The 25488-nt window shown below is 44.7% G+C and overlaps 2 protein-coding genes across 3 annotated transcripts in view; both read right to left on the reverse strand.

The window, feature by feature from the left end:
• Positions 1–2276: 2276 nt before the first annotated feature.
• On the reverse strand, positions 2277–11451 carry PLEKHO1 (pleckstrin homology domain containing O1). 2 transcript variants are annotated; one of them, XM_065905114.1, is made up of 6 exons: positions 11342–11451; positions 10035–10181; positions 5724–5864; positions 4947–5051; positions 4464–4565; positions 2277–3097 (listed from the first exon to the last, which is right to left on the reverse strand). In XM_065905114.1, exons 5-6 carry the CDS (start codon positions 4470–4472, stop codon positions 2393–2395), a joined length of 714 nt encoding a protein of 237 aa, XP_065761186.1. In that variant the 5' UTR covers positions 4473–4565; positions 4947–5051; positions 5724–5864; positions 10035–10181; positions 11342–11451; the 3' UTR covers positions 2277–2392. The 2 variants fall into 2 exon arrangements, with proteins under 2 accessions (XP_065761186.1, XP_065761185.1); XM_065905113.1 differs by lacking the exon at positions 11342–11451 and adding an exon at positions 10862–11209.
• A 5438-nt stretch (positions 11452–16889) lies between these two features.
• Positions 16890–25488, reverse strand: part of VPS45 (vacuolar protein sorting 45 homolog) — a 64504-nt gene continuing 55905 nt past the window's right edge. Inside the window, exon 15 of the mRNA XM_065905115.1 lies at positions 16890–17477. Coding sequence (XP_065761187.1) covers positions 17390–17477 — 88 coding nt within the window. The 3' untranslated portion in view covers positions 16890–17389. The remainder of the gene's footprint in view (positions 17478–25488) is intronic.

Here is a 25488-nt window from a genome sequence, read left to right on the forward strand (position 1 = left end):
GCAGCTGCCACTTACCAATCAGCAGGCGTTTGCCATACATCTTTACGCTTCCATTTTGCAGATGAGAAAACTGACACTTGGAAAGCTTGTGCCTTGCCCAGGGCCTCATAACTAAAAAGTCAAAATTTGAACCCAGAGCTGTCTGGTTCCAAAGCTGGCCTCATTTTACTACCACCTTGTGACCTGGTTTTGGTGCCTGAAGAGCCCAGGAGTCCAGTGCCTAGTTAAGTTGCCTGGGGTCCCTGGTCTTTCTTTTATGCTCCCCCTCACCTATCCTCCTCCTCTGCAGTGTCTCCCTCCATCCTCAAGCTCCGCTGGGAGACAAAAGATAATTGGCATGTTGGGATATATATGTCACTCTTGCTTTTGTCTTTTTCTTCATTATGTGGGAGCAACAAAGATTAAAAAAAGGGAAAACGCTGGTAAAATAAACTTAAAGGAAGATGCAGACTTATATAAAGGAAGTAAATACCTTTTTTTTTTTTTTTTTTTTTTTAGTAATTATCATTTTAACCTAGACTATTTGTGACAACGGGTTTCTCTGCTGACCGTTCTTGGAGTTTAGGTGAGTGAATCTTGTTTGGAGGACAGAAGTCTGGAGACCCAAGTTCCCTCCCCTCCTACCCCAGGAGACTCTGGGAGTAACATGTAGGTGGCACCCTGGTGTTCTCTCCTCACTTAAAGATAGATGTAATTATGTAACGACAGGATAGATCTAGGAAAAATCTTCATGACTGCGAGTGATGGGGACCAAAAATGTGAGAATCTCTTTCCTACAGATGTTCAACTTAGATTCCACCATCTTGCTTATGATGAGTTATGGAGTAAAGTCATGAGCACAAGAACTGCAATTGAGGGTCTTGCCCAAAGGAGTTTGTTTTCCTTCTACACATCCTCCTGAGTGTCACATGAGGGCAGCCTTGTGGCCAAGATGTCTAGTTTGTTCCCATTTTCTCCCCTTCCTCCCTCTCACCCTTAGGGGAGCTCTAGGTTTTGGCTTCTGGAGGTTAGAGGAAATCTAGGGAAGAGGATAAAGAAGCTAACAAGTGGTCTGCACTTGACCCTTGAACAACCCAAGTTTGAACTGCACAGGTCTACTTACACGCAGATATTTTTCAATAAATACTACAGCACAGCCTGTAGTTGCTTTAATCCTCAGATGCAGAGGAACCACGGGTATGGCTGCTAAGTTACAGGTGGATTAACCCTTGTATTTTTCAAGTGTCAACTGTACTTCCAAGGGTTTTTTTTTGACCTTTCATTTGATTCAAGGGGCTATCTGTTCCCTTCTTTCCAAAAATCATTCATATCTTGCCTTTATGACTCATCTCTTGACACTATCACTGTTATTAACTTGATCTTAGAAACTTCAGAGGAAAGAAGCAATCAAAAAGGCTCCCCACAGCCAAGGATGCAGGGGAGCCTGGCGACCCCAAAGGTGGTCGGGAGGATGGTGGTATGAGTGTAAAGATGTTTTTCTAAAGCTTGGGCTTGATTAGTATTGGAAGTGAGGTTTGAGGAAGGAGAGGGAGAGGCTACAGGAAACCCGAGCTTGGCCGAAAGAGGAACCGGGCACATATTTGGTTTTCCCCTTCATCCTATGCATCACAAGTCAGTTTCTTTTTTAGTTTGGTTTTCTGTCGGGTTCACTATCCCTGGTTCTCCTGTGCTAGGCACCTCCAGCCAAATCCAAACCCATACCCTCTGTTCAGGGTTGTATCTCTGAATCGGGAAGGGTGTGAGAGATGAAGGGAAGAAACACCTCATATTAAGAAAGCTGGGCAGCTTGATCTCAATCAGAGGCTGCTAGGCATGAGAAGCCAGTGCCTGGTGGGGGCCAGGGTCAGGGAGGACTTTAATTGCACAAATCTTCTTGGGGCTGGGATAAACTTCACTTCTGTGCGCATGGACAGGTGGCACTGGCTCTCACATCTCTAGAGCTGAGCAGCTGAAATTTCACCCTCAGATTGAAAACTTGGAATGGGACATAAGAGAAGCCCCCTCCCCTCCCCCTCTAAACTTAGGAGCCCAAACACATGGTTGGGAGCAGCAGGTTATTCCTCACACCTCATAGGGTGTGTGTGGGTCAAATGGTTAAACTGAGCCTTCATGACCCTCTCTTCATCCAGGTGAAAGCTTCTTAATATTGCTGTAGGGGTCACCTGCTCCTCACACCTGAGGCAGTTTAGGGCTCAGAGACAGACGGGGGGGAAGGAAGGAAAGGAGGTTGGGAAATAAGGACTGTAGGAGGGTCAGGCAGCAGCAAGAGCAACGAATTCGATTGTGTTTTTGTTTTCTTTTTTGACTGAGGTAAATAAAAAAGCTTTTATCCTGCAACACTTGGAGAGAAGAATCTGTCCACCCCCACGAGTTCCAGACCTGGCACTGGCCTTCACATCAGGCTCTTCCGGTAGTGACTGTGCTGGGTGGTCTGTCTGAGGTGGGAGTCAGGGGTCTGCAGGTCCATCTGTCTGTACAGGTCCCTCAGCTCCCTGACCTCCTGCAGCACCCTCTTCGCCTGGCTCCAATTCGACGAGGCCTCTCCCAGCAGCCGCTCCGTCTCCAGCAGCAGCTGCTCTGACTCAGAATTGGGAGGAGACCGAGGGGGGTCCTTGGCCTTTCGCTTCCCGTCTCCCAGTCCCTGAACCTCTGCCAGCAGCTCCTGAGTCTTCTCCAGTTTCCTGGCTACCAGGTCCTGGATCCGGGACAGCTGCCCCGGGTGGGGTGGGATGGGGGTTGGGGGGTCCTCGGCCCGTCGTTGGAGGGTGTGGGCTGGTGCAGCGTCCCGCTGAGACAAGATCTCCTCCAGGGAGGCACAACGGCTTTTTTCTGTGGCGGTCAACTTCTTGGGTGCCTGTGGGGTGTAGGTGGCCCCTCTGTCTGGCTTTTCCCAGAGTCGGGGAAGGCCGCCTGCCCGGTCCGAGGAGGGCTGGACACGATCCGAGTCTGCTCTCCGCCGGCTGCCTGCGAGCTGGGCCACAGACTTGTCCAGGTCGACCCGGAAGCTCTCAGCACAGGAGGTTGGCTCCTCAGGGGAAGGGTCTTCCTCCTGGATCAGGTCCAAGGTCAGCATCCCATCCGAGGTAGAGGTTGAAGCCTGGAGGGAGAGAGTGGGGAGGAAGGGGGTAGATTGTCATCCACGGGCATTTCAGGACTGCCTGCCTGAAAGGGAAGAAGCAAGTTGTGGTCATTTCCCTCCTCAACGTGCCTTCCCTGAATGAGAAGCCCCACTCCTGACAGAGCCCTGACTTTGTTTGTGCGTTCTTATTCCGTTGATGGTGATTTAAACTTAATTCTTTCATATTTCTGTGATTTAAAGTAATTTCTCTTGCTTGTTTCCCATATTTTCCACTTTCCCACGAGCTTCCTGAACAGTGTCTCTTCCTTCCTTGTTGTGGACTCTCAGCATCAACTGGGTCTGACACGCACAGGATGCCTGGCATGGCAGGGTAACTGTTCTTTTCTTCTGTATCCTCTGAGCCACACACCTCAACCCCCTCTGCAATTTGGACCTCAGAACCCCTTGCCTTTGAATAAAACTTGTTCTATTTCCAGGATACTGTGATTTTTTACAGGGTAAAATACTGTAATTTTTCAAAAGATAAAAAATACTTTAAAAAAGTTATTCAACACCTCACATGTAACACACCTCACATGTAACATACCTCACATGTAACATACCTCACATGTAACGTACATATGTTATCTCAATCATTCCTCACAGCAGCCCTTCACATGGCACGATTACAGTCCCACTTTATAGCTGGAGGTGGGCAGCTTCAGCAAAGCTGATTCCAACCCAGTTTTGTCTGATTTCAAAGCTCACTCTTTCTACTATACCTGAGGGCCTCATTCCCTAGAGACTTTGAGCTCGTACAAGTGAAAGAAAATCCTTGCTCCTCTAAATGCCTGCAATATGTAATGCCCTTACCTGTCAGGATAGCTAGCCACCAGACAGCAGCTTACATTGCCTCATAGTATTCATCTCTTCTATTTCTCACTTTCCTTGTGAGTGTATCTCATTTTCCTCAAAGGATGCTAAATCTATTAAGGCATCCATGTGTGCTAAGTCGCTTCAGTCATGTCTTGACTCTTAGCGACCCCATAGACTGTAGCTCTCCAGGCTCCTCTGTCCATGGGATTCTCCATGCAAGAATACTGGAGTGGGTTGCCATTCCCTCCTCCAGGGGATCTTCCAGACCCAGGGATTGAACTGGCATCTCCTGCATTGGCAGGTGGGCTCCTTTCCACTAGGACCAAATGGAAGCCCCTACTGAGGGCACATCTTTCAAATTCACAGTAGGATAAATATTTTTCGTTTGGAGGAATCGAGAAAGGGAACAGGGTGAAGGAACTTTCCTAGCTTTTGACCTTGGTACACAAATGCCATACAGTCCCATCTGAGATGAAATGACATGGAGTGAGCCCTTCAGCAATTTTTACTTTGTTATAGCCTTACATACCACAGCCATTAGGTGTCCCCGAGTCGGAGGGCGGCGGGAGTGCTGGATTTTTGCCCTGTCTCTAGTAGGGTGGGCGAGATAGCTGTCCTCCTCAACGGTGACCTGAAGAGATGCGCTGTGAGTCATGGGTGCTATTCAGAGACTCCTTGCCCCAGACCAGCTTCCCCTGAGGCCTGAACATGCCTGGACTGGGAAATAACCCCCAGCTCAGGAACTGCTCCTGAGCAAATCTAAGGGCAAGGGATTTATGGGACATGAAGGGGCTTCTTAGGCTGGCCCATGCATCAGAAAGCAGGGAAGCAGGAGCTGGCAGAAAAGACTTAGAGAGAAGCCAAGAGGTGAACAGGGCTTTCAAAAGGGAGATGAAGCAGCAGAGCTGGCGGGGAGCTAGTAAATGAGGCCTGCACCAACCTCTTCTGTCTTTAAGAGTCACCCTGCTCCCTGTGCCTCGGTGTCCACCTCCCCACAATTAGCCCCCCTAACCTCATCCAAGACGCGGTTCTTGGCTCGGGTGATGGCGGAGTTGAGGGCATTGATCCAGGATTCCTTCTCTTCCGGACTCACTGCCAGGAAGATCAGGTTAGGTGCCTGTGAGAAGATTAGCGTTTCAGTCAGGGTTTTTATAGAGCTGGCCTCACCTTGACAGTGAAGAAATGAGAAGTTAAACTTCACTCTCTTAGACCCAGCTCTTAGAAGGAGAGAGATTCCACTTCCGGAGTTACCTGTAACTTAAGGAAATCAGCCTCTACTCCTGCAAGATGCTCTTGCTTGGAGGCTGTCTTAGAAATGACCGAGAAGGAGCTCTGAAGGGAACTGGATATTAATACAGCACTAGAGATAATTAGAAGAGGTTTGGTGAAGGACAGGTACTAAAATAAAGATCTTTAAATGTTTGAAGAAATAGAATGTGACAGGAATGGCTTCCCTGGGTTCCTTCAGACAAGAGAAATTAGATTCAGAATTTCAACCACCTATCATGGAACAGGGAAAAGTGACTGCATTCCGAGGGGGTGGTGGTGGTGGTGGGGTGTGTGTGTGGGGGGGGGGGTGGTGGGGTGTGTGTGGGGGAGTGGTGTGTGTGTGTGTGTGTGACAGCGAGAGACTGAGGGAGAGAGATGATTTTTGTGGCTGGAAAGCAGTAATTCAGGGCCTCTGAGTCAAATTGCTGAGAGAGATCCCACAGGGGAAGGTGTTCTCCTCTGGCCTCCACACCCCTGACCCGGTCCATGTTCCAGGGCCAAGGTGGCAGGAGGAGCATACCGTGTTCCCGGGCTGTTTGGAGTGGGCAAGAGTGAACTTGCTATGATTCTTCTTGCTCCTGCTCTTGGATTTCCGGAGCTCTTCACACTTCTCATAGTCACTCAGGTCAAACACCTCTTGAATGTTTTTCTCATCTTTTACCTAGGGGAGGATTGGAGGTGAGGTGATGAGGATTAAAATTACTTAGTCCCTTCTCCCAAACTGTTAGTTTAGACACGTCTTGGGAACCAGAAGAAGCCTGAGAAGGGAGGGATGACAGGATAGGAAAAGGCTGTCCTACCCAAGGCTCACAGAGGCCTGACAGTAGGGGGGACCCCAAGTCCTGATTCCTCGCATGGGTTTCCATTTAAACTCCTCATCCCAACTCCCCTCAGCCAAGCTACTCTTTCCAGAACCCCAGTAGGTCTCTTCATTATAATTCCTACTTTGTCATTCAAAGGACACCGTTATAGGGCTCATACTTTTATCCTACCATTCTGAAGTAAGCAAGACCTGGATGGCCCTTGACTGTCCAGACAAGGTAAAGGCAGAGCCAACATTAGGGGATGTCTGGAGAGAATGGAGGGCCTCCCCTTTCTTATGTGTATGTTGATGCTTTTTTACCCTCATTTAGCTCCTTCCTTAAACATATTCTATTATGATGAGACTCATCTATCTCCTTCATTTCAGGAACTTCAGCACCACAGGGACAGCCACCTCTGTGTTAGGTTTGTTCAGATAGGGTGAAAAATACACCTGTAGTTCCTACCTCACCTTATTCCTTCCAAGGTACCATGACAACCCAATGTAGCTCCTGCAGGCTTGAGAAGCCACTAAAGTCACCCACTTCGCTCTAGGCAAAGATACGTTTATACTCTCCCTGGAGGACTACTTGGAAAGAGTGTTCTGCTACCTCTTCCCATGATTCCAGTTTGAGCCCTTATAGTCAGGAAGTTCTTCCTTGTGTCTAAACTGAGCCCTTCCTGCTTGTAGAATCTATCCTGCAACCAGCTCCACTCTTAGCAGCTTTATCCATCATTTGGCTCTTAACTCTCTTGCTGAATGTCTAATGGAAGACCACAACTCTGTCTATATCCTCTGATCCCACAGAGTGAGCGCCACAAAGCAAATTACACTAAATTTCTGTCAAGGTCCGTTTTAAAGCCCTTAGGGATTTTTCTCTTCTCCCCTGAGGTGATCCCACGGCTCTGGCCCTCTGAAGTTGTGATCTGTCTTACAAGAGGAGAGAAGACTTTGTCACTGGCCCAGAGGAGGAGTCTGTGATTAGAAAACCCTTTCACCCTCTGCTACTTGCACCTGAGGCTGAAGACCCTGGATAATGAGCCTGTTCATGTCTTCTTGGGATGACAGATGACAACCACCAGCACTTGTTAAAACTAAACAGATAGACATAGTGTCATATGTTCCTTGGGTGGTATCAACCCTCCCTGACTGGAATTATTCCACACAAGAGTCCCCACTTCACAAGTTCTGACATAGGAACTGTGAGCGTGGAGATGACTTCATCTATCTGCCTGGTTCTCTCTTCCATCCCCCAACCCATCTCTGCTCTTGTATCTGCCCATCCTTCTGACCTGCTGCTGGACCCAGGGGACGCAGGCCCATTCAGGTGAATGGCCGCTCACACACCCACCTTTGTTTGTTTCAACCTGTTGTGGCTCCTCCAGGCCTCTCCCCTATCCTGGCTTTGGGTTAGGGAGTGGCAGGGGCCTTGAAGGATTGTGGGTGGAAATGGACAAGATGCTGGCAAGGGGTGTCCCAGAACAATTCCCAGAAACATGGGGGCATGGATACAGGGTGGTGCCTCACTCCTCTCCCCCTCCTTCCTCAGAGCTGGGACTATCAGCAGAGGCCAGAAATCTTGGAGAGGAAAGTGCTGGGTGTGTGTATGTAGCCAGGGGAAGAGAGTTACTTGTTTCTGTTTTCCTTAGGGGAGGGGAGGAGAAGGGAAGGGAAGGGAAGGGAGGGAAGGGAAGGGAGGTATTCTGGCTTGGACACGACTGATAAGCAGCTCTGGGGAGCATGAGACACTGAGAGAGGTCAACCCTGCATACGGCAGGGGTAGGAGATGGGGTAAGACAAGCAGTGAGATGCGTATTCCAGTGCCCAGGGAAGATGGACAGCTCCAGGACCCTAGTTCCCCACTGTATTTTTTTTTCCCCATCTCATTCGTACAGTCTCATTTATAATTACCACCCGCCAAGCTCAACCCTTCCTTTCCCTCGATTCTTTGTCCTTAGGCCACAGAATGGAATTTTTCCCATGCTTGCCAAAAAAGATGCAGTGAACTCAATTTCCTCTACCATGACGTCTCCCAAAGGTCTAGTTTCTGTTCCTATACATCAGCCCCATGGTCAAAAGGTGCTCTTTGACTGAGAATGAGGAAAACAGTTATTAACCAATACAGAAGGATTTCTTTGGTCGAGGCAGTTGTCTTGAAAGGAAAAGACTGGTGCAAATTCTAGGACAGAGGGTTAGGGATTTCCTTGCATTAACATGTAAATTACAGATACTATAGTACATTTTTAAAAACTCTTAATTCTGTCAGCTCTGGAGCTTTCAGGAAGGGTACAGAATACAGCCTACATCCTTGATCAGCTTCACCTTTAGCCTAGGCCTTTGAAGCATGGAAACTGGCTCCAAAGAAGAGTAATACCAAAAGGCTTGTTCCTTCTTCCTATGCCTTCCTCTGCAGTGGGCAGTTGGCCCCATGACTGGTCAGATGTTCCTGACTCACAGGACACCAGACATCCTGGGCTGAGGTCATTCCATTCTTTCCCCTGTCTCAGTACCCCTTCCTCCACAAATAAGGGTCCGTCACACTCTTTCATCCCCAGATTGTTTTTTAGATTGGTACAAATAAGAAAAAAAAAAAAAGTCCTGTTCCTCCTACCCTTTCCCTGATCTCATGTTTTCCCCACTGACGTGTGGGAAGTTCTCCCCAATTGCTCACTAGAGTTTCCTGCCATTATGAAGTTCAGGGAAGACAGGAGATAAACTTGGACATTTGCTTTAAAAAAGAAAAAAAAAAAACTAGAAAGTCAGCAAATTGTGGGGAAAAAAAAAACTTGGGTAGGATTTGGGGTTGGGTAGAGGTGACCCTTAAAGATAAATTCTCCTGTCAAAGTGTTTTCTCACCTCACTCCAACACCAAGTTCTCAGCTTAGTATAAACAGCAAGGTTTAAACACCCTTAAGAGGGATCTCTTTGGCCCTGGCATAGCTTAGTTCTTTCTTAGCTGCTTCGTTAGATGTTCTGTTCAAGATGAATACTTTCCCCAGGACTGTGTGTGTGTCTTGTTTCAATACCATAAAAGGATTTATTTACCTAAATATAGTCTAAGCAGAAAGCAGAAGAGGTCAGAACTCAGGGAGGACTTCCCAGTTAGCTCCTGGTGAGGGAACTCACAGTCACAGAGATAGGGACTGGAATGGCTTCTAGCCCACGGAGGGGCAATTTCAGTTTCTCCACATGCCTATGTGTTATTGAGCCCAAGAATTAGGGATAAAAGAGAAGAGTTTGGATTCAATATGTGGGCTCAGGTTCTGACCCAACGTGGACTGTTTTCATTTTAACTATAGACCCAAAGACAGAGACATGCAGGGGTTCAGAACTCCACTCTCCCTTCTGATATAATTGGGGTGGGGGGCAGTGCTGGGTAGGAAGGAATGGAGAATGAGTTCCTTGCTTCTTTGTTTTTAAGTGGAGTGGGGGTGGGGAACAGAGAACATGTTAATTAAGAACACTGGCTTCAAGAGAAATAACTGCCACTTACAAATACTCTACCTGAGGTCACGTGAGACAGCCTCTGGATGTATGTGTGTTTTCTGTGATTTGGAGCAGCTGGACTGCTGATATGACTTGCATATGTCTCTGTGAGAGACAGGAAAGAGGAGGCTAGCTGGGCTGGGGGGGCAGGAAGGAGGGAAGAATAAGCTGAACAGGGCGTTTCGGCAACAACAGCAAAGAAAAAAGAATCCTACGGTCAGCTCGAGGCCAGGAGAGGGTAGGGGACAGTAGGGGACTCTTAAGAGTTTTGGGGACATCTTGGGAGGGAGTTATCATGGTTATCAGAAAGGCATTTTCAAAGGAAAATCTTTAAATAAGATGCAACTTCTAATTCTAACTCGGGTCCTCTCACTGAAGGGCGACCTTTCTCTGCAGATAAGATTGGGGTAGAGACCAGCAGGACCGCTGAACAAAACGAGGAGTGAGGGAAGGGGGAGATGAGAAGTACATATAAGACCCCTTCGGAAAGACCAGGTCAGGACTATGAGAACTAACTGGTTAGTTAGCGGCAAGGGCACCTACCTCCTTTTCAGAGATGTAGAGCTGGTCCCCTTTCAGCACCACGTAGCGGTTTTTCCAAATCTCCCTGAAAATCCCTTTCCCGCAGAATTTCCGGACCCAGCCGACCTTCTCAGGCGGTGCACACTGATGGTTTCCATCCTGAGGCCCCTGCCCCCGCGAGTCGGATGAGAATCGCACTGTTAGGTGGTCGCAGCTTTTTCCTCCTCGCGTTCCGTCCCCCGCGCCCTCCCGAGTCCCCGGTCCCCTCCCCGCGTCCGCCCCGCCGCAGCTGGAGTCGGGGAGCCCCGCGTTCGCTCCCCACTTCTTCAAAGCCTTTCACTCCAAGGAACTCGCGTCCCCACCGCTCCCCTCCCCGCTTCTTCCAAATAAACAACTGGAATCGCCCGTGCCAGGGGTGAGGGCCGGGCCGGAGCCGAGGGGTGGCCTTCGGGGCTCCGCCGGGGCCCCCGCCCCCTCCCCCAGCGCCCCTCCACGCCGCGCCGGGCTTTACGGCATTTTATTTCTCATTGTCTTCTCGCCGCTGCAGAGCTGGCTGCCAGCGGCCGCCCGCCGCCCGGGGAAGGCGAGGCCGGGGGTCGGGGCAGAAACTCAGCCAAGTTAACCCCCGGCCCAAGTAAACAAACAAAAGCCCCCGCGGTACCTCGTCGCGGGCCCGGCGCACCGAGGCCGAAGCTAAGGGGACCGACGACCGGGCCGGGCCGGGCCGGAAGGAGGGGGCTGGCGCGGGGTGTCCCCGGCCCCCAAGCCGGCCGCCCGCGGGTCCGACGGGGCCGGGGTCCTCGGGGCACAAAGTCAGCGGCGGCCACGGGGCGGGCGGACGTACTCACCCTCTTGGTGGAATTGTTCTTCTTCATCATTCCGGGCTGCCGGGCGGGCGCCGAGGGGCGGCCCCGCGTCGGGGGCCGAGGCCGCTGCGAGGGGGCTCCTGCCCACGGGGAGGGTGCGCAGAGGCCCCCGGCGCCGCCGCCGCTCCTCCCTCCCTCTCCCGGACTCTCCCCTTCTTTGTAGCTCCGGTTACACTAAAGGCCGGCCTCCCTCGCGCTCGCACACACACGCACGCCTGCTCCCCGCCCCTCGGCGCCCTCCATCCCGGCGCCCACGCGGCCCGGTCCCCCGAGCGCGCCCCCGCCGCCCGCCAGCCCGGCCCGGCCCGGCCGCTGCCCCGGCCCGGCGCGATGTGGGCGGCCCAGCCCGCGCCCCGCAGCTCCATCCACCCGCCCGCTGACGTTGCGAGTTCAGAATAAAGGGCGAATCGCCGAGCCGGAGAGAGTGCGCTCCCCCCACACCCTCCTTTGTTTCTGACTCACTGAGGGTGAAGAAGACAGACCTACACCCCGCCGGGGAACGGCGTCTGGGGCGGCGGGGGCACCCGGACTCGCACTGACGGCCGGAGCGAGAGGTGGAGCCTGAGAAGACCGCCCGGGCCGACCTGCCGACAGAGCCGGCAGGGGCCGATGGAGCGGGTGATGGAGAGACAGGCAGGTTCATAAAGACCGGCGATAACCTAGATCGAGATCTTCTCCCTCCCAAACCCAAAACAAAAACAAGAACGTGAGCTGGGAGGGCGTGTTACCCAGGACTGGCATCCCGAAGTCACATGCCCTAGGTGGTGGAGTAGTGGTCTGGGCAGGTCAACTGTTGGGGAAAAGTTTTATGCTTCGGAGGCTACCGATGTGTAGGGGGCTCTCCGCGGAAGAGAACTTAATACACATTTCTTCCAGTTTACAAATCATTAGGCCTTATTTGAGCCTCGGGAGAATAACCCTATGTACGAGGTAGATATTATGATCTCGGTTGCACAGAGAGAAAAGTGAGATACAGAATTTGCAGACACATTGTAAGTGCTGGAAGGAATAGAATTCTTGCCTCCAAAGCCCTGATTTGTTAGACCAAGTGGCTTTAAATATAAGCACCAGGTAAGGCTTAAACATCCTGCTCTCTGGTGTCTCTCCCTAATGCACTGACATGTAAAAACACCACCCTGTCTACCACAATGCCCAGAGGAGGCCCTGGCTGGAGGAAACTGCTGATCACTCCTAAGCCGAATCTGCCTCGGAGCCCACACACCAACATCTTGGTGACTTCCTTTTTCCCCTCAGTACACATTTAATGGGAAGAGGAGAGAGGACACCTAGTTTGGGTACTGGTTTCATCACTGATCTGTGGTCTTTGGTCAAGTCACTGAATTTCTTTGGGCCTCAGTTCCTCTGTAGGAATTGCCTGCCAGTTCCACCAACAGGAAAGATAGGGGAATACATGAGATGACCCATGAAAGTCCTTTCAGTATTGCCCTCTAGGGCTAATTACTAAATAATAATGAGCTAACGAACACACTGCCTGGCATATGGCAGGCACACAGAAACTTCCAAATGAATAAAAATCCCTGGCACAGAGGAGCAGAGGAAAGGAAGAATCACTTTTTCAGAGATGTCTCAAGATTTAAAAAAAAAAAAAAAAAAAAAAGTCAGCCAAATTGAGGAGTGAAGTGGCCTTGGCTTTTTCTGGTATTTGTCAAATGAAGGGCGGGGTCTTCTCTTTTTTTTTTTCCCCAGCTCCTTTCTCCCTAATCCAACAATATTCCTCTTAAGCTCTTCTCATTAACCATACTAATTTATTCCTCTATTTTAGACTGCTATAGAAATGTATCCTTTCAAAATGGTCTTATATATAGTTTCTTTAAATCTTTAGTGCCACCTTGTGAGGTATAAATATTATTTCCACTTGGAAATGAGGAATAAATATTATTCCCACTTGGAAAATGAGAAAACAGGGCATGGCAAATCAACCGACTTGCCCAAGTTAACACAGCAAGTTACTGGCTAACTAGGTTAGAATCCAGGTTTTCTGACTCAACAAAGCTTAATTAGGCTTTGTACACATACACAGTCCCCTTCTCACCATCTCTGTTTTCCACCCTCCCTGGCAAATAGAAGGGGGAAAAGTGGAAGCAATGACAGATTTTATTTCGGGGGGCTCCAAAATCACTGTAGAAAGTTGACTGCAGCCATGAAATTAAAAGACACTTGCTTCTTGGAAGGAAAGCTATGACAAAACCTAGGCAGCATATTAAAAAGCAGAGATATAACTTTGCCAACAAAGGTCTGTATAGTCACAACTATGGTTTTTCCAGTAGTCATGTACAGATGTGAGAATTGGACCATAAAAAAGGCTGAGTGCTGAAGAATTGATGCTTTCAAATTGTGGTGCTGGAGAAGATTCTTGAGAGTCCCTTGGACGGCAAGGAGATCAAACCAGTCAATCCTATGGGGAGTCAACCCTGAGTATTGGAAGGACCAATGCTGAGCTCCAATATTTTGGCCATCTGATGCAAAGAGCCAACTCATTGGAAAAGACCCTGATGCTGGGAAAAATTGAGGGCAAGAAGAAAAGGGGGTGATAGAGTATAAGATGGTTAGATAGCATCACCAACTCAATGGACATGAATTTGGGCAAACTCCAGTAGACAGTGAAGGATAGAGGAGCCTGGAGTGCTGCAGTCCATGGGGTTGTAGAGTCAGACAGAACTTACTGACTGAACAACAACAACTATTTAAAAGTGATTTAAAAAAGAATGAGAAAACCCAGGGTATCTTCATAAGCGAGGAAGCAAAATGTCCCAATATAGTAGTGAGAAAACTACCCTGCTTGATGTTTTAAAAGCTTGCTGGTCCAGGGAGATAGGAGTGGTTTGGACTTTTAAATAGGTTCTTGTTTATGGGAAAAAAAATTAATTCATGACTTGCCTCATCTTCCTTTAGTCAGCAAATACTTGAGTACATCCTGCATGCTAGTTACTAGAGTCCCTGTGCTGTATCGGCAAGGAGCTGGAGCTTTGTGGAACATCAGGCAGGGGGACTGCTAAAATATCCAAACTCTCCAAAGTAATTTTCAGATTCCAGAACAGATGCTTGTGGGCTGGAGAACCTTCCCTGTCTATTTGCTCCTGAAGCTGTTACATAAATTTCTGGCTTTTCTTTCTTCATTAACCTGTACGGCTACACTCCCTCCAGTGATCATCCTGCCCTACCCTCCCTCGCTTGTCTCCTTTTGTCCTGTTACTCATCCCTCTTTCCATTAGCCATGCTCCTCCCCTGGCCCATTCTTTACGCTTTACTTCTCTCCACCAGGCGAACCGTGTCGTGGCACCTGAATTGGGATCTATGAATTGGGACTGTTTCCAAAGACCAATCTTTAAGTAAGAAATCTCAGAGTAGGAACTGATGGGTTCTTTTTCTCACTTTCATAGCGCAGTCTCCTCAGTGAGCTTGACACTACCAGACACACAAACCACAAAAATAACTCAAATACCCCAATTTCCTTCTTTGGTGGAGAGAAGATACTGGGGGTACTTATGGTGGGTTACCTCCCTAACTGCATTGCCATGGATAAGACCCAATTGTTCAGTAGCTTTGTTCTTAAATTGGCTACTTTATAAATGAAAGTGAAAGTGAAGTCGCTCAGTCATGTCTGACTCTTTGTGACCCCATTGACTGTAGCCCACCAGGCTCCTCCGTCCATGGGATTCTCCAGGCAAGGATACTGGAGTGGGTTGTCATTTCCTTCTCCAGGGATCTTCCTGATCCAGGGATTGAACCCTGGTCTCCTGCATTGCAGGCAGACGCTTTACAGTCTGAGCCACCGGGGAAGCCCACTTTATAAGTAGCTTCACTTAAAAGAGGAAGAAGCCAGCCATCAGAGGTAAGGATTGTGAATTGCTGCCTGCACATTCACAGGCCAGAAACTGTTAGCCAAACAGTTGTTTAGCTAAATACAAGCACCTTGGCTTTTGTAGAGTGAATGGGACATAGAGGTTTTGACTAGGGCATTTCAATCTCCTAGAAGGGAGGTCATTGAAAGCATATGAGACCTTAATTAAAATGTTTTTAGAGATTTCCCTAGCAGTCCAGTAGTTAAAGTCTCCAAGCTTCCAATGCAGGAAGCACAGGTTTGATTCCTGGTCCCAGAACCAAGATCCCACATGCCATGTGATGTGGCCAAAAGATTTTTTTTAAATGATGCTTTTAAAGGGAAAAAAAGAAAGGGCCAGTAATAATATTATCAGCTCTGTAAATCTTAAATAAAAATACGAATCTCTGATCCTTAATAAAGAAATGCCATCTTCTGGTATAAAACACCCTGAAGGTAAGGCTCATTTCTTAAGACTTTAAAATTTTTCCCTTTTTTTGGCTGTACCTCGAGGCATGTGTGTGGGATCTTAGTTCTCTGACCAGGGCCCCCTGGAGTGGAAGCACAGAGGCTTAACCACTGACTGGACTGCCAGGGAAGTCCCTAGATTTCTTTTTTATTTTTATTAATTATTTAATTGGAGGGTAATTACTTTACAATATTGTGGTGGTGTTTGCCATACATCGACATGAATCAGCCACAGGTCCACGTGTCCCTAGACTTCTTAATATTGCTAGCTGATTAGGCACTATGGAAGCAGGTGAATAATGAAGAGAACGATATTAGAAAAGTGTTCTTATTCCAGAGTTATCTTGCCAAGAGAAAGGCAAGCACAGGTAATCCTGTTTGGAAAAAGGAGTCTTCTATTTGAAAAGACTATGTAACATGTAAAATGCTGCATTTAAAACTTGTCTCCCCCAGCCTTAAAAGTAAGGCTCCCTTACCTTTTTAAAAAAATTATTTAAAAAACAAAAGAGACCAGAACTTATTAGATCTTAGCCCTTAGCTGTAATATGGACAAAAGCCTTAGGGGCGTCTCCTGAGTGTATGGTGAAACAGTGGCCGAGAGCTGAGAGGAGAGGAAAGGGGAGATGGGTCCAATGACCCTTAAGTTCTTCCCTCCTACTTCTCAAACCGCTGATTCATGTAGTGGGAGGATGACAGAAATTCATTTTGTGTAGCGATTCTGTATTCCCAACTTGGAGACAGAATCCGTATTACTTATGCTATTATTAGTCAAATTTCATTGGGTGGTTTACTATGTATCAGACATTGTTCTTAGTGCTTTATATGTGTTCTCTCATCTTATTTAGTCCTTACGATCCTATAAGGAGGAATTTAATTACTCTCTTTTTGTATTAATAGATGAGGAAACTGAGCCACTAAGAGACTTAATAACATTCCCAAAGTCACATAACTGTGACACAGATTTGAGCCTAGGCTGTCTGATGCTACAGAAAGTTTATCAACATAAAAGGTAGGTTTAAAAATTTTACGTCAAGCACCAGGAAAGGACTGTGGTAGGATTTGAGCACACCATAATTTCCTGGTATTAATGACATTATCATTTTCCACTGCTTTCAAGAGAAGTGAAATTGAACCAGAATATATCGTTTGCCTTGACATACTTTACCCATCCTTTGGGTATAGGCAATGCCTTCTTTCTGTTTGGTGTACAGCCAGCTCATGCCTCATCTCTTAAATTCCCATAAATAGTTATTAACCCCAAAGAAACAAGAACAAATCACTGTATCTTTTCATAAAATGGATTTTTATTGTCTTCATACATGGTTTCTCAGTACCACAGAAAACTGCAATTTAGGGACAAACAATTTCTTGTAGAAATATGAATTTTCAGAAATGATTTGTGCAGAAATGTGATGTTGTTGAAAGATAAAAGGGGTCAAGAGAAGAGAGAGTCTGTAGTATATGCATCTAATTGTTACTTTTTAAAACTCCTCTAAGCGCTAACTTTACTCAAGTAAGAGCCCAACAAAATTAGTGAGAAACTGAAGTGATTGTGCTATCAAATACAAGGAATACATTTTTTTGAACTGATACAAATGATTTAATTTTGTTAATCAATTCCAAATACTATAAACATCTGTACATACATATTTGTGTTCTTACTACTCAGTTTGCCTAAATTAAGTATGAGTTCATGAGCTATTTAAAAAAAATTCATTTTTATTGAAGTACAGTTGCTTTACAATGTTGTGTTAGTTTCTGCGGTATAGCAGTCAATCAGCTGAATGTATACACACATCCTTCGTTTTTAGTTTCTTTCCCATTCAGGTCACCATAGAGAATGGAGGCGAGCTCCTCGCGCTGTAGCTGTATACAGTAGGTCCTCATTAGTTATCTATTTTATACATAGTAGTGTATATAAGTCGATCCCAATCTCCTAATTAAGGAACACGTTTATTTATTTGATAAAGAAACCACGAGAAAAGTGGATTGGAATGGGCTCAGACTTACTCTCAACTCATCACTGGGAGCCTTGGTGTCTGTGCCAACAGTTCAGGAATCAGCAGGCTACCTGGATGTGGGTTATAACAACAAGCACAAAACCCAAGGCTCTTCTCCAACACCCCTCTGGTCAGTGGAGAAAGCCTGCAGCGACGCAAGAGGGGAAGTTGCACCATTCAGCTCACCTCTCCATCACCATTTCATCTTCTGCTTGCTGACCTTGATGTAACCTGAGAGGTTTCCTTGCTTCGGCTGTGCAGTCCAGAAGCCAGAACTTCATCTAGGAAACTGACCAGTAGACTTGAGTTACTCAAAGGGGGAAAAAAAAAGGCATCTCCAAAAAAGAGTATCTTGCTCATAGTATCTACGTAGATGAAAGGATATCATGAGTAGAACACAAGAAGCACTGGTCTGATATCTGGGTGCAGAACAGAGGCATCAGTTGAGCACGAAAACATCTGGACTAGGAGAGCGCCTTTTGCACTTCCCCAGAGTTCTCACTGTGTTTTCAGTTTTAAACTTGCAGGATTTTTCAAGTTTGAAATTTCTAGTCTGGAATCCAGAATTTTTAAGGACAAGGCTATACACTCTCAGAACCATATTATATCAGTACCTCTTACTTATACTCTTAAAACTGCCTCAGAACTTTTATGTGCCTTTAATCTATTCTTTATCCAATCTGCTATCCAAACTGGCACCAATTTTCTAAATACAAGTTATATCCTATTGTATACTTTCTCCTCTTCTGCTTTAAAAACTTTCTTTTGCTTATAGAATCATATACAGATTAAAATTCAAGGCTCTTTATAATGTGGCCTAATAATAACTAATAGTTGTATTTATTTTATTCTGAGAATTGGTTTAAGCTATGTGTGTGTATACATATAAACGGAGTATATGTATTTATGCTATTATTCTCATTTAAAAAATGAGAGATTAAGTGACTTGAGAAGGTCACAACAGCTAGTAAGTGGCTTAGGTGGGATTCAAATCCAGCTCTCAAATCCACACAATACTCTCACTTGTCTGGTTCCATCTCCCACCAAACATGCAGCCTATGTGCCTTTCATGCCCAACCATTCATTGTTCCATAAATGTGTCCTAAGCTTTCACACCTTTATGCTTTTGCTCTTATTATGTCCTAAGTCTTTTTTTTTTTCATTTATTTTTATCGGTTGGAGGCTAATTACTTTACAATATTGTAGTGGTTTTTGCCATATATTGACATGAATCAGCCATGGATTTACATGTGTTCCCCATCCTGATCTCCTCTCCCTGTCCTAAGTCTTAAATGACTGACTACCCCTTCTTTGTCTGATGAAATCCCTTGTATCATTAAGGCTGAGGATTAAAGGCCACCTTTTCTGTGAAGCCTTCCCAAACTCTCCTCCACGCTGAACTAGTCACCTCCATCACTCTGTCCTAGAGCTGTGTTAGTATCATATTATTATTAATTAGGTACTCCATACATTATTGATGCCAGAATAGACTGTGAGTTACTTAGGGTGGGACTAAGATTTATTCATCTTAGATCTTCAGGGTTTAGCAGAAGCTGACACTTAGTAGGGGCCCAATAAAGGTATACTGAATAAATGAAGTAATTAAAACAGTCACCCATTGGCAAGAAAGCCTTCTCGGTAATATAGGAGTTTGGGAGGCAGTACTTAGAAGTATGCTGGACTCATTCTCAGGATACAGGTCTAGTAGCAGGCAGAGGGTTGGTGACGTGACCAGGTAACTTATTACCACAGTTGTGCAGTTTTCTTTAGACCTGGAAGATTCTAGGCTTAGAGAATTTAAATTCCAAACTACTTTTCAAAAGAAGAAAATGGTGAAATAGAGGGAAAGGAGTAGAAGCTAAACTCATCTATTCACCCACTGAACACCTCTGTTAATAATGGCACCTCTGTCTAGCCTGGCTCTTTGGCCAGTTGGCCAGGAGACACTTTTGAGGTCAGAAAATAAGTGTCAGGAAATGAGGCAGCATTTTTTTTTTTTTTTGCAAGATAACACAAGAAGTCTTTGATTAGTGACTTTTGGTGATCTTTGCTTCACTTGAGACTATGTTACATGTGGAAAGGAAAGGAGTAACCTTCCTGAAATTATACTTAAAAGATCCTGCTCTGTGGACCAACAAGAGCCCACATTCTTGCCTGCAAAAGAAAACACTCTTTATATCTGCTAGGCCTAATTTTGTTCCCCAGGGCTATTGTGGCTTTTTAAAAAGTATCTATTTGGGGACTTTGATGAGTCACTTCAGAATGCTTTAAAAATTATGGGTGATGAACATATTGGTATCTGTACCCCAGATTTAGACTATGTTTAAAAACAACAAAACAGAATGATTTTTCTTCCCAGATTTGTTTTAAATCCATCTTACTTAAAGAGCAAACTCAAAAATCCCCTTCCCCTGTGGTACTGTAATCCGGTCAATTCAGCTCAGTTCAATTAAATGTAACAGTATTTACTTATCCATTATATGGTAGGCACTGAATGAGGTGTATATATGAGCACTTCTAAACTTATGACTTTAGAAGTTATGACTTCTAAACTTTAAGGGGCTCTTAGTCAGAGGGATACACAATCACAAAGCAACGTGAGAGATGGTACAAACAGAGATGGTACCAGGAGCTAACCTAGTGGATTAGCTTGTCTTTGTTTGTGCTGTCATTTTGGGCTCTATGGAGAGAAGGAAGGTGGGCAAAAAAATGCTGTGATTTTTAAAAGTCAGCCTCAAAAAATCTTGCATCACACATTGAAAAACAAGTTTCTTTACTTTTAAGTCTTTGGTAAGGGACTAGAGACTAACATAGAATTTTAAATCTTAATTACTAAAATAATTGAAAAGAAAAACTGTTCCTAAATAAAGCTATATATTATAACAATATCTATTCCTTTTTTTTAAAAAACTATACTCCACAGATGGAAATTACATGTAAGTTTTTTACAACAAAAACATTATTGGAATTTAGAATCAGATCTGAAGAGTGGTATAATGGAAAAAAATGAATGGAATTTCTGGGGAGCAAGAAAATAGAAAAAGACATTCTGAAAAATAATGAGAAAAAAGCCAAGATAGTTGCCTTAATGGAGTAATAAGCTTCTAATTATAGCCAAATACTTAGCTGGAATATCAGAATGGGGGAGAGGAAAGGACAAGATGGAACTTTTAATAGCTCAAAATACTGATTACAGTTGTCAGAGCTCCTACTATGTTTCACACTTCTTTGCTTTTGCGTATACTATTCCCTCTGTCTAGAAAGCTGTCCCATCCCTATTGTATTTTATCTAGTGGACCGATGCATCTTTTAAAACCCAACTTGCTCTCACAGTACAAAGCTTCTAGGAATTTATTTGTTTTAGTATCTATTTTGCATGTAAGCCTATGAGTTTTTTGAGGTACAAGTAATACATGAATATATTCTTTTTGTAAAAGTTAAATAGTATACATAAAGCTCGTCTTCTTCGACTCTTATTTTCCCCATCAGTCTTTCCAGAGATAACAATTTGATCAACAAATATTTATTAAGTGCCTATGTGCCAGGCACCGTTTTAAAAGCTGTGAATATAGCAATAAGTGAAGTGAAAAAATTCTGCTCTCATGGCATACATATTCCATTGGGGAAGGAAGGAAGGTAAGCAAAATTGATAAGTAAAATGTAATAATAACGGTAAAAAACATCACTTACTACATGTGAAGTACAATTCTAATGAGATAGAAACCATCCTACTTCACAATGAAATTAAGGCACAGGAATCAAGTCTTATATCTTGAACTTGACCAAATTGGGATGCCAACCCAGATAATCTTGTTCTCTTATTTAAGAGAACAAGAGTTTGTTCTCTTAACCATGATGCTACACTGCCTCTCTGTAATATGTTAGATGAAGAGAATGCTGTGGAGAAAAACAAAGCAGGCTTGAAGGAGAGTTGGAGGTAATGGTGGTGTGAGATTTTAAATCCAGTGGTCAAGGAAGACCTCACTGAGAAATTGACATTGGAGCCAAGACTTGAATAAGGCAATGGAAGACATACCTGGTGGCTTCCAAGGCCTGGTGTGTTCAGGGAACAGAAAGGAGGCTGGTGTAGGTGGAGTGAGGTGAATAAGGTATTGGGTAGTAAGAGATGAGATTAGAGAGATTAAGGAAAGGGGATGGAGGGGAGCTGAAGATGAGCTCATGTGAGGCGTGGTAATAAGGACTGTAAGGGTTGTGATTTGTACTTTGAGTAAGATGGGAAACACCTGGAGGGTTTGGTGCAGAGATGTGATATTATATACTTTCACAGATTCGCTCTACTGCTATACTAAGAACAGACTACACAGGGGGTTAAAGGTAAGGCATCCTGATGGAAGTGAGGGTGGTACCAATCAGGCAGTTGTGATGAGAGGGTATCAGATTCTGGGCATGCTTTGAAGGGAAGGATCACAAGATTTACTGATAAATCAGCATGTAGGTGAGAGAAACAGGGGAGCCAGGAAGACAAGGTTTTTGGCCTAAGCACCTAGGAAAATGGATAAGTCTGAGAATGGAAAAGTGATTTCAGGGAATGACAGACATGAAAGGCTAAAAGGAGTGGCTTAAGAGAAGAGGTAAGATTTAAAAGAAGATATAGGTTTAAGAGAAGGTATAAGGAGAGGAATCAGAGGTCTTGAGTAAAAACAACTAGAAGATTATATTTAAGAAGAAATATTGGAAACCTGGTTTGATTACTATTAAATAGGGATGCTTGTTAAACATTCAAGTAAAAGTGTTGAGCAGACAGTTGGATATACACATCTGGATTTTGGGAGAGAAGCTCAGATTAAAAACAGTGATTCTCAGGACTTCCCTGGTGGTTCAGTGGCTAGGACTCTGGGCTCCCAATGCAGGGGGCCCAGGTTCAATCCCCGGTCAGGGACCTAGATCCCACATGTGGCAGCTAAGGATCCCTCTTGCTGTAACTAAGACTCAGTGCAACCAAATAAATAAATAAAAATTTTTTTAAAATAGTGATTCTCAATGGAGAGGTGTGTGATGTTATGTTCAGTGTACATCTGGCAATGTCTGGAAACATTTTTGGTGGCCACAACTGTGGGAGTGCCACTGGCCTCTGGTGTGTAGAGGCCGGGGATGTCGCTGAATATCCTATAATGTACAGGACAGTTCCCCCCCAACAAAGAATTATCTGTCTTCAAATACCAACTGTGCTGAGGTAGAAAAACTCAGACTAGAGATGTAAATCTGCGAGTCACTAGAGGATATAATTTAAAGCCATAAGACGGGAGTGAGGTGTACATAAGAAGTGAGGGAGTCCAAGAATAGAGTTTCAGGGACTTCAAAAATAGGAGAAATGAACAAAAGAGACGGAAGGAATGGCGAGTGAGGTAGGAGGACTAGCAGAGTGTAGTTTCTGGAAGCTAAGTGGTAAAAGTCTTTCAAAGTGAAGGAACTGGTCAACAGTGTCAAATGCTGCTGAAATGTCAAGTAAAATGAGTACTAAAAGTTGATTCTGAGTTTAGCCACATGGAGATCCCTGGAACCACAACAAAAGTGATTTCGGGGAATGACAGGCATGAAAGGCTAAATGAAGTGGCTTAAGGGAAGAGGTAAGATTTAAAAGAAGATACAGGCTTCAGAGAATGTATAAGGAGAGGAATCAGAGGTCGTGAGTAAAAACAACTCTTGAAGAATTTTGCTATAAAAGAGAAGAGAGAAATAGCATAGAACCTGGGAAGAGACAGGAGGTTAAGAGAGAGTTTTTAAAGACGGGGAAAAAACCCAGCATGTTTCTGTGCTTCTAGGAATGACCAATAGGGTGTGAAAAACCCATCAGGATTGAGAGAGAAGCAGGTCTGGAGCGATGCCCTAGAGAAAGTGAGGGAATGGAATCTGGTGCCCAAGTGGGAGTGCTGGACGCAGCCAGCAGCGCTCACCACTGTGATGGGACGGAAGGCAGAGGACAGCGGCAGTGTGGGAGCTGCGGGAGTTCTCTTCTGAAGACTTTTTACCTGCAAGTCCACCTCGAATAATAGCTTCTTGATCTGTGTATCCTCAATATAAAGCAGACACTGAATAAGGTATTTGCTGAATGAATACATGGATCAGATTTATATTTTTTAAAAGAAGTTAAGACCTCAGCTTAAATGTCACCTATTGTGCCAAACTTTTCCTAAACATCCAGCAGCAATTTTATCAGGAGTAAGGGAACAAGGTGGCCTTGATATCTATGTCTGAAAATATTAAGAATCTCATACATGAAGATCATACTGCTCTTCACTGGGTGTATACTTTACCCATTTGGAACTCATTATTTCTCAAATGCAATGGACCTTTCCCCACCACCTCCTGTTTTCAGTTATGCTGTTTTCTCAGTCCTGAATGCTCTTTCTTCCTATGGAAATCCAACTTACTCTTCAAGGTCTAGTTCAAATGCTATCTCCATGGTGAAGCATTTCCTGATTACGCTGCCAGAATTAATTATTTCTTTTTTGGACACATTTTATTTAACTTACATACATTAACGCTTCTCAAACTTTTGTACCTAAGGACCCTTAAACAACAGAAGAGAATCAATTTATTAGTATTGAGGGTATAGTCCAAATTGGTTTCTTGGCTTACATCTTTCTTTGAGGGCTGATATTTTGCTTTAAAAACACATAACAATTTTGTTATTTTTCATAAAAGGGCCTTTTAAATTTCAACATAAATATATTTTTATTTTTCGTATAGGAGTTGACCAGTTAAATTATTTAATTCTACTCCTGGAATTAGAAGTCACCCCCCCGCCCCACCACGACTTCTAAAGAAAACAGACCTCCCAAAAGATGTGTCATGTTTATTCTGTGCCTTTGTGTGACTCTGGTACCAATCATATCCTAATTTGAGAAACACAGGTTTGTTTGAGTTCTCCACCTGAACCATAAGATCACTAAAGACAGAGATATTATTTTCTTTGTATTTTAGGCCCTGCCTTGGAAAAGTACCTTATATAAAGCAGTTACTCAATAAATATCATCCTCCTAAATAGTATAATCATAACAATCTGTCAATACCCTTGGCTCACATTTTTTTCTTGCTGCTCTGTGACTAAACCAATAGTAATAGCAACAGTAAACAAAACAAAAACCCAATAACTCAAATGTCTATGGACAGATGAAAGGAGAAACAAGCTGTGGCACAGCAGAATGGTACACAGAACTGAAAAACGAATGAACAAGGTTACATGGAATAGTACAGATGAATCTTAGACATAAGGCCAGTGGAAAGTATGATACAATTTTCTTTATTAAGCTAAAAAATAAGCAAGACTAAACAATGCTTGCTTATCCTATGTTTAGAAATACATGAATTAGTGATAAAAATATAGCTCTCCCCATCAAAGCAAGGGAATTAAACACGAAATTTAGGATACGGTTTACTTGTTGAGAGAGAAGGGATATAATTGGAGCAGAACACACAGACAGATCCATGTTATTGGCAATTTTCCAGTCCTTTGGTGAAGGATCCAAGAGTATTCATTATATTCTCTAACTTATATTTACATATATTCTTGTTGTTTAGTTGCTAAACACTTTTGGGACCCCATGGACTGCAGCCCACCAGGCTCCTCTGTACATGGGATTTCCCAGGCAAGAATACTGGAGTGGGTTGCTATTTCCTTCTCCAGGGGATCTTCCTGATCCAGGGATTGAAATTGTGTCTCCTGCATTGTCGGTGGATTCTTTGCCGCTGAGCCATGAGGGAAGCCCAAAACTACTATGTTAAGATATAATTAAGAAAAAAGCTTCTATATCTAAATGGTTTCTATACTCTGACGTTTCTCACAATCTTTTGAACATGCAATCTCTCTACTTTCCAGGAGGATACGGTGATTTAGTTGTCCAAGAACCTTTTTAAAATATCTATCAATATCTCCCCAAACAAATCCCCAAACCTTGGGAAACACTGAATTAAGATATAAAATATTTCCTTGATTATAATCAACTCCAATGAGGTTACTTTACCCCATGATACTTTCATACAAGTAATGTAACCACCTGTTGTAGACTACTCCTTCCCAGTTCCCACCTTAGTAACAGACACCTGATTTATGAAAAAATAAGCAAAGCAAAGTAAAACAAACAGGAGCCCTTGGTCTTACTTCCTCTCCCTCCTGTGAAGAAATCGGACAAAAAAGCAACCAACAGGATTCTGCATGTATCCAACACTGTGCATGCGTCATTCATGTGAGGAGAAAGGATTATCCTCATGGTCCATAGGGCAAAGGATGGACTCCTCAAAGACTGAACTGCCTGTAACACCAGTTTCATTAAGGTATG

Source organism: Muntiacus reevesi, chromosome 1 (genome assembly GCF_963930625.1).
Source record: "Muntiacus reevesi chromosome 1, mMunRee1.1, whole genome shotgun sequence".
Classification (NCBI taxonomy): domain Eukaryota; kingdom Metazoa; phylum Chordata; class Mammalia; order Artiodactyla; family Cervidae; genus Muntiacus; species Muntiacus reevesi.

Bases quoted from the DNA above. Each gene is read 5' to 3' on its own strand.
- PLEKHO1 (XM_065905113.1), bottom strand. From the start codon at position 10,891: ATGATGAAGAAGAACAATTCCACCAAGAGG. The intron at 10,182-10,861 runs GTGAGTACGTCC...TCGCGGGGGCAG, and splicing joins AGAACAATTCCACCAAGAGG to GGGCCTCAGGATGGAAACCA. The intron at 3,098-4,463 runs GTATGTAAGGCT...CTCTCCCTCCAG, and splicing joins GGGGACACCTAATGGCTGTG to GCTTCAACCTCTACCTCGGA.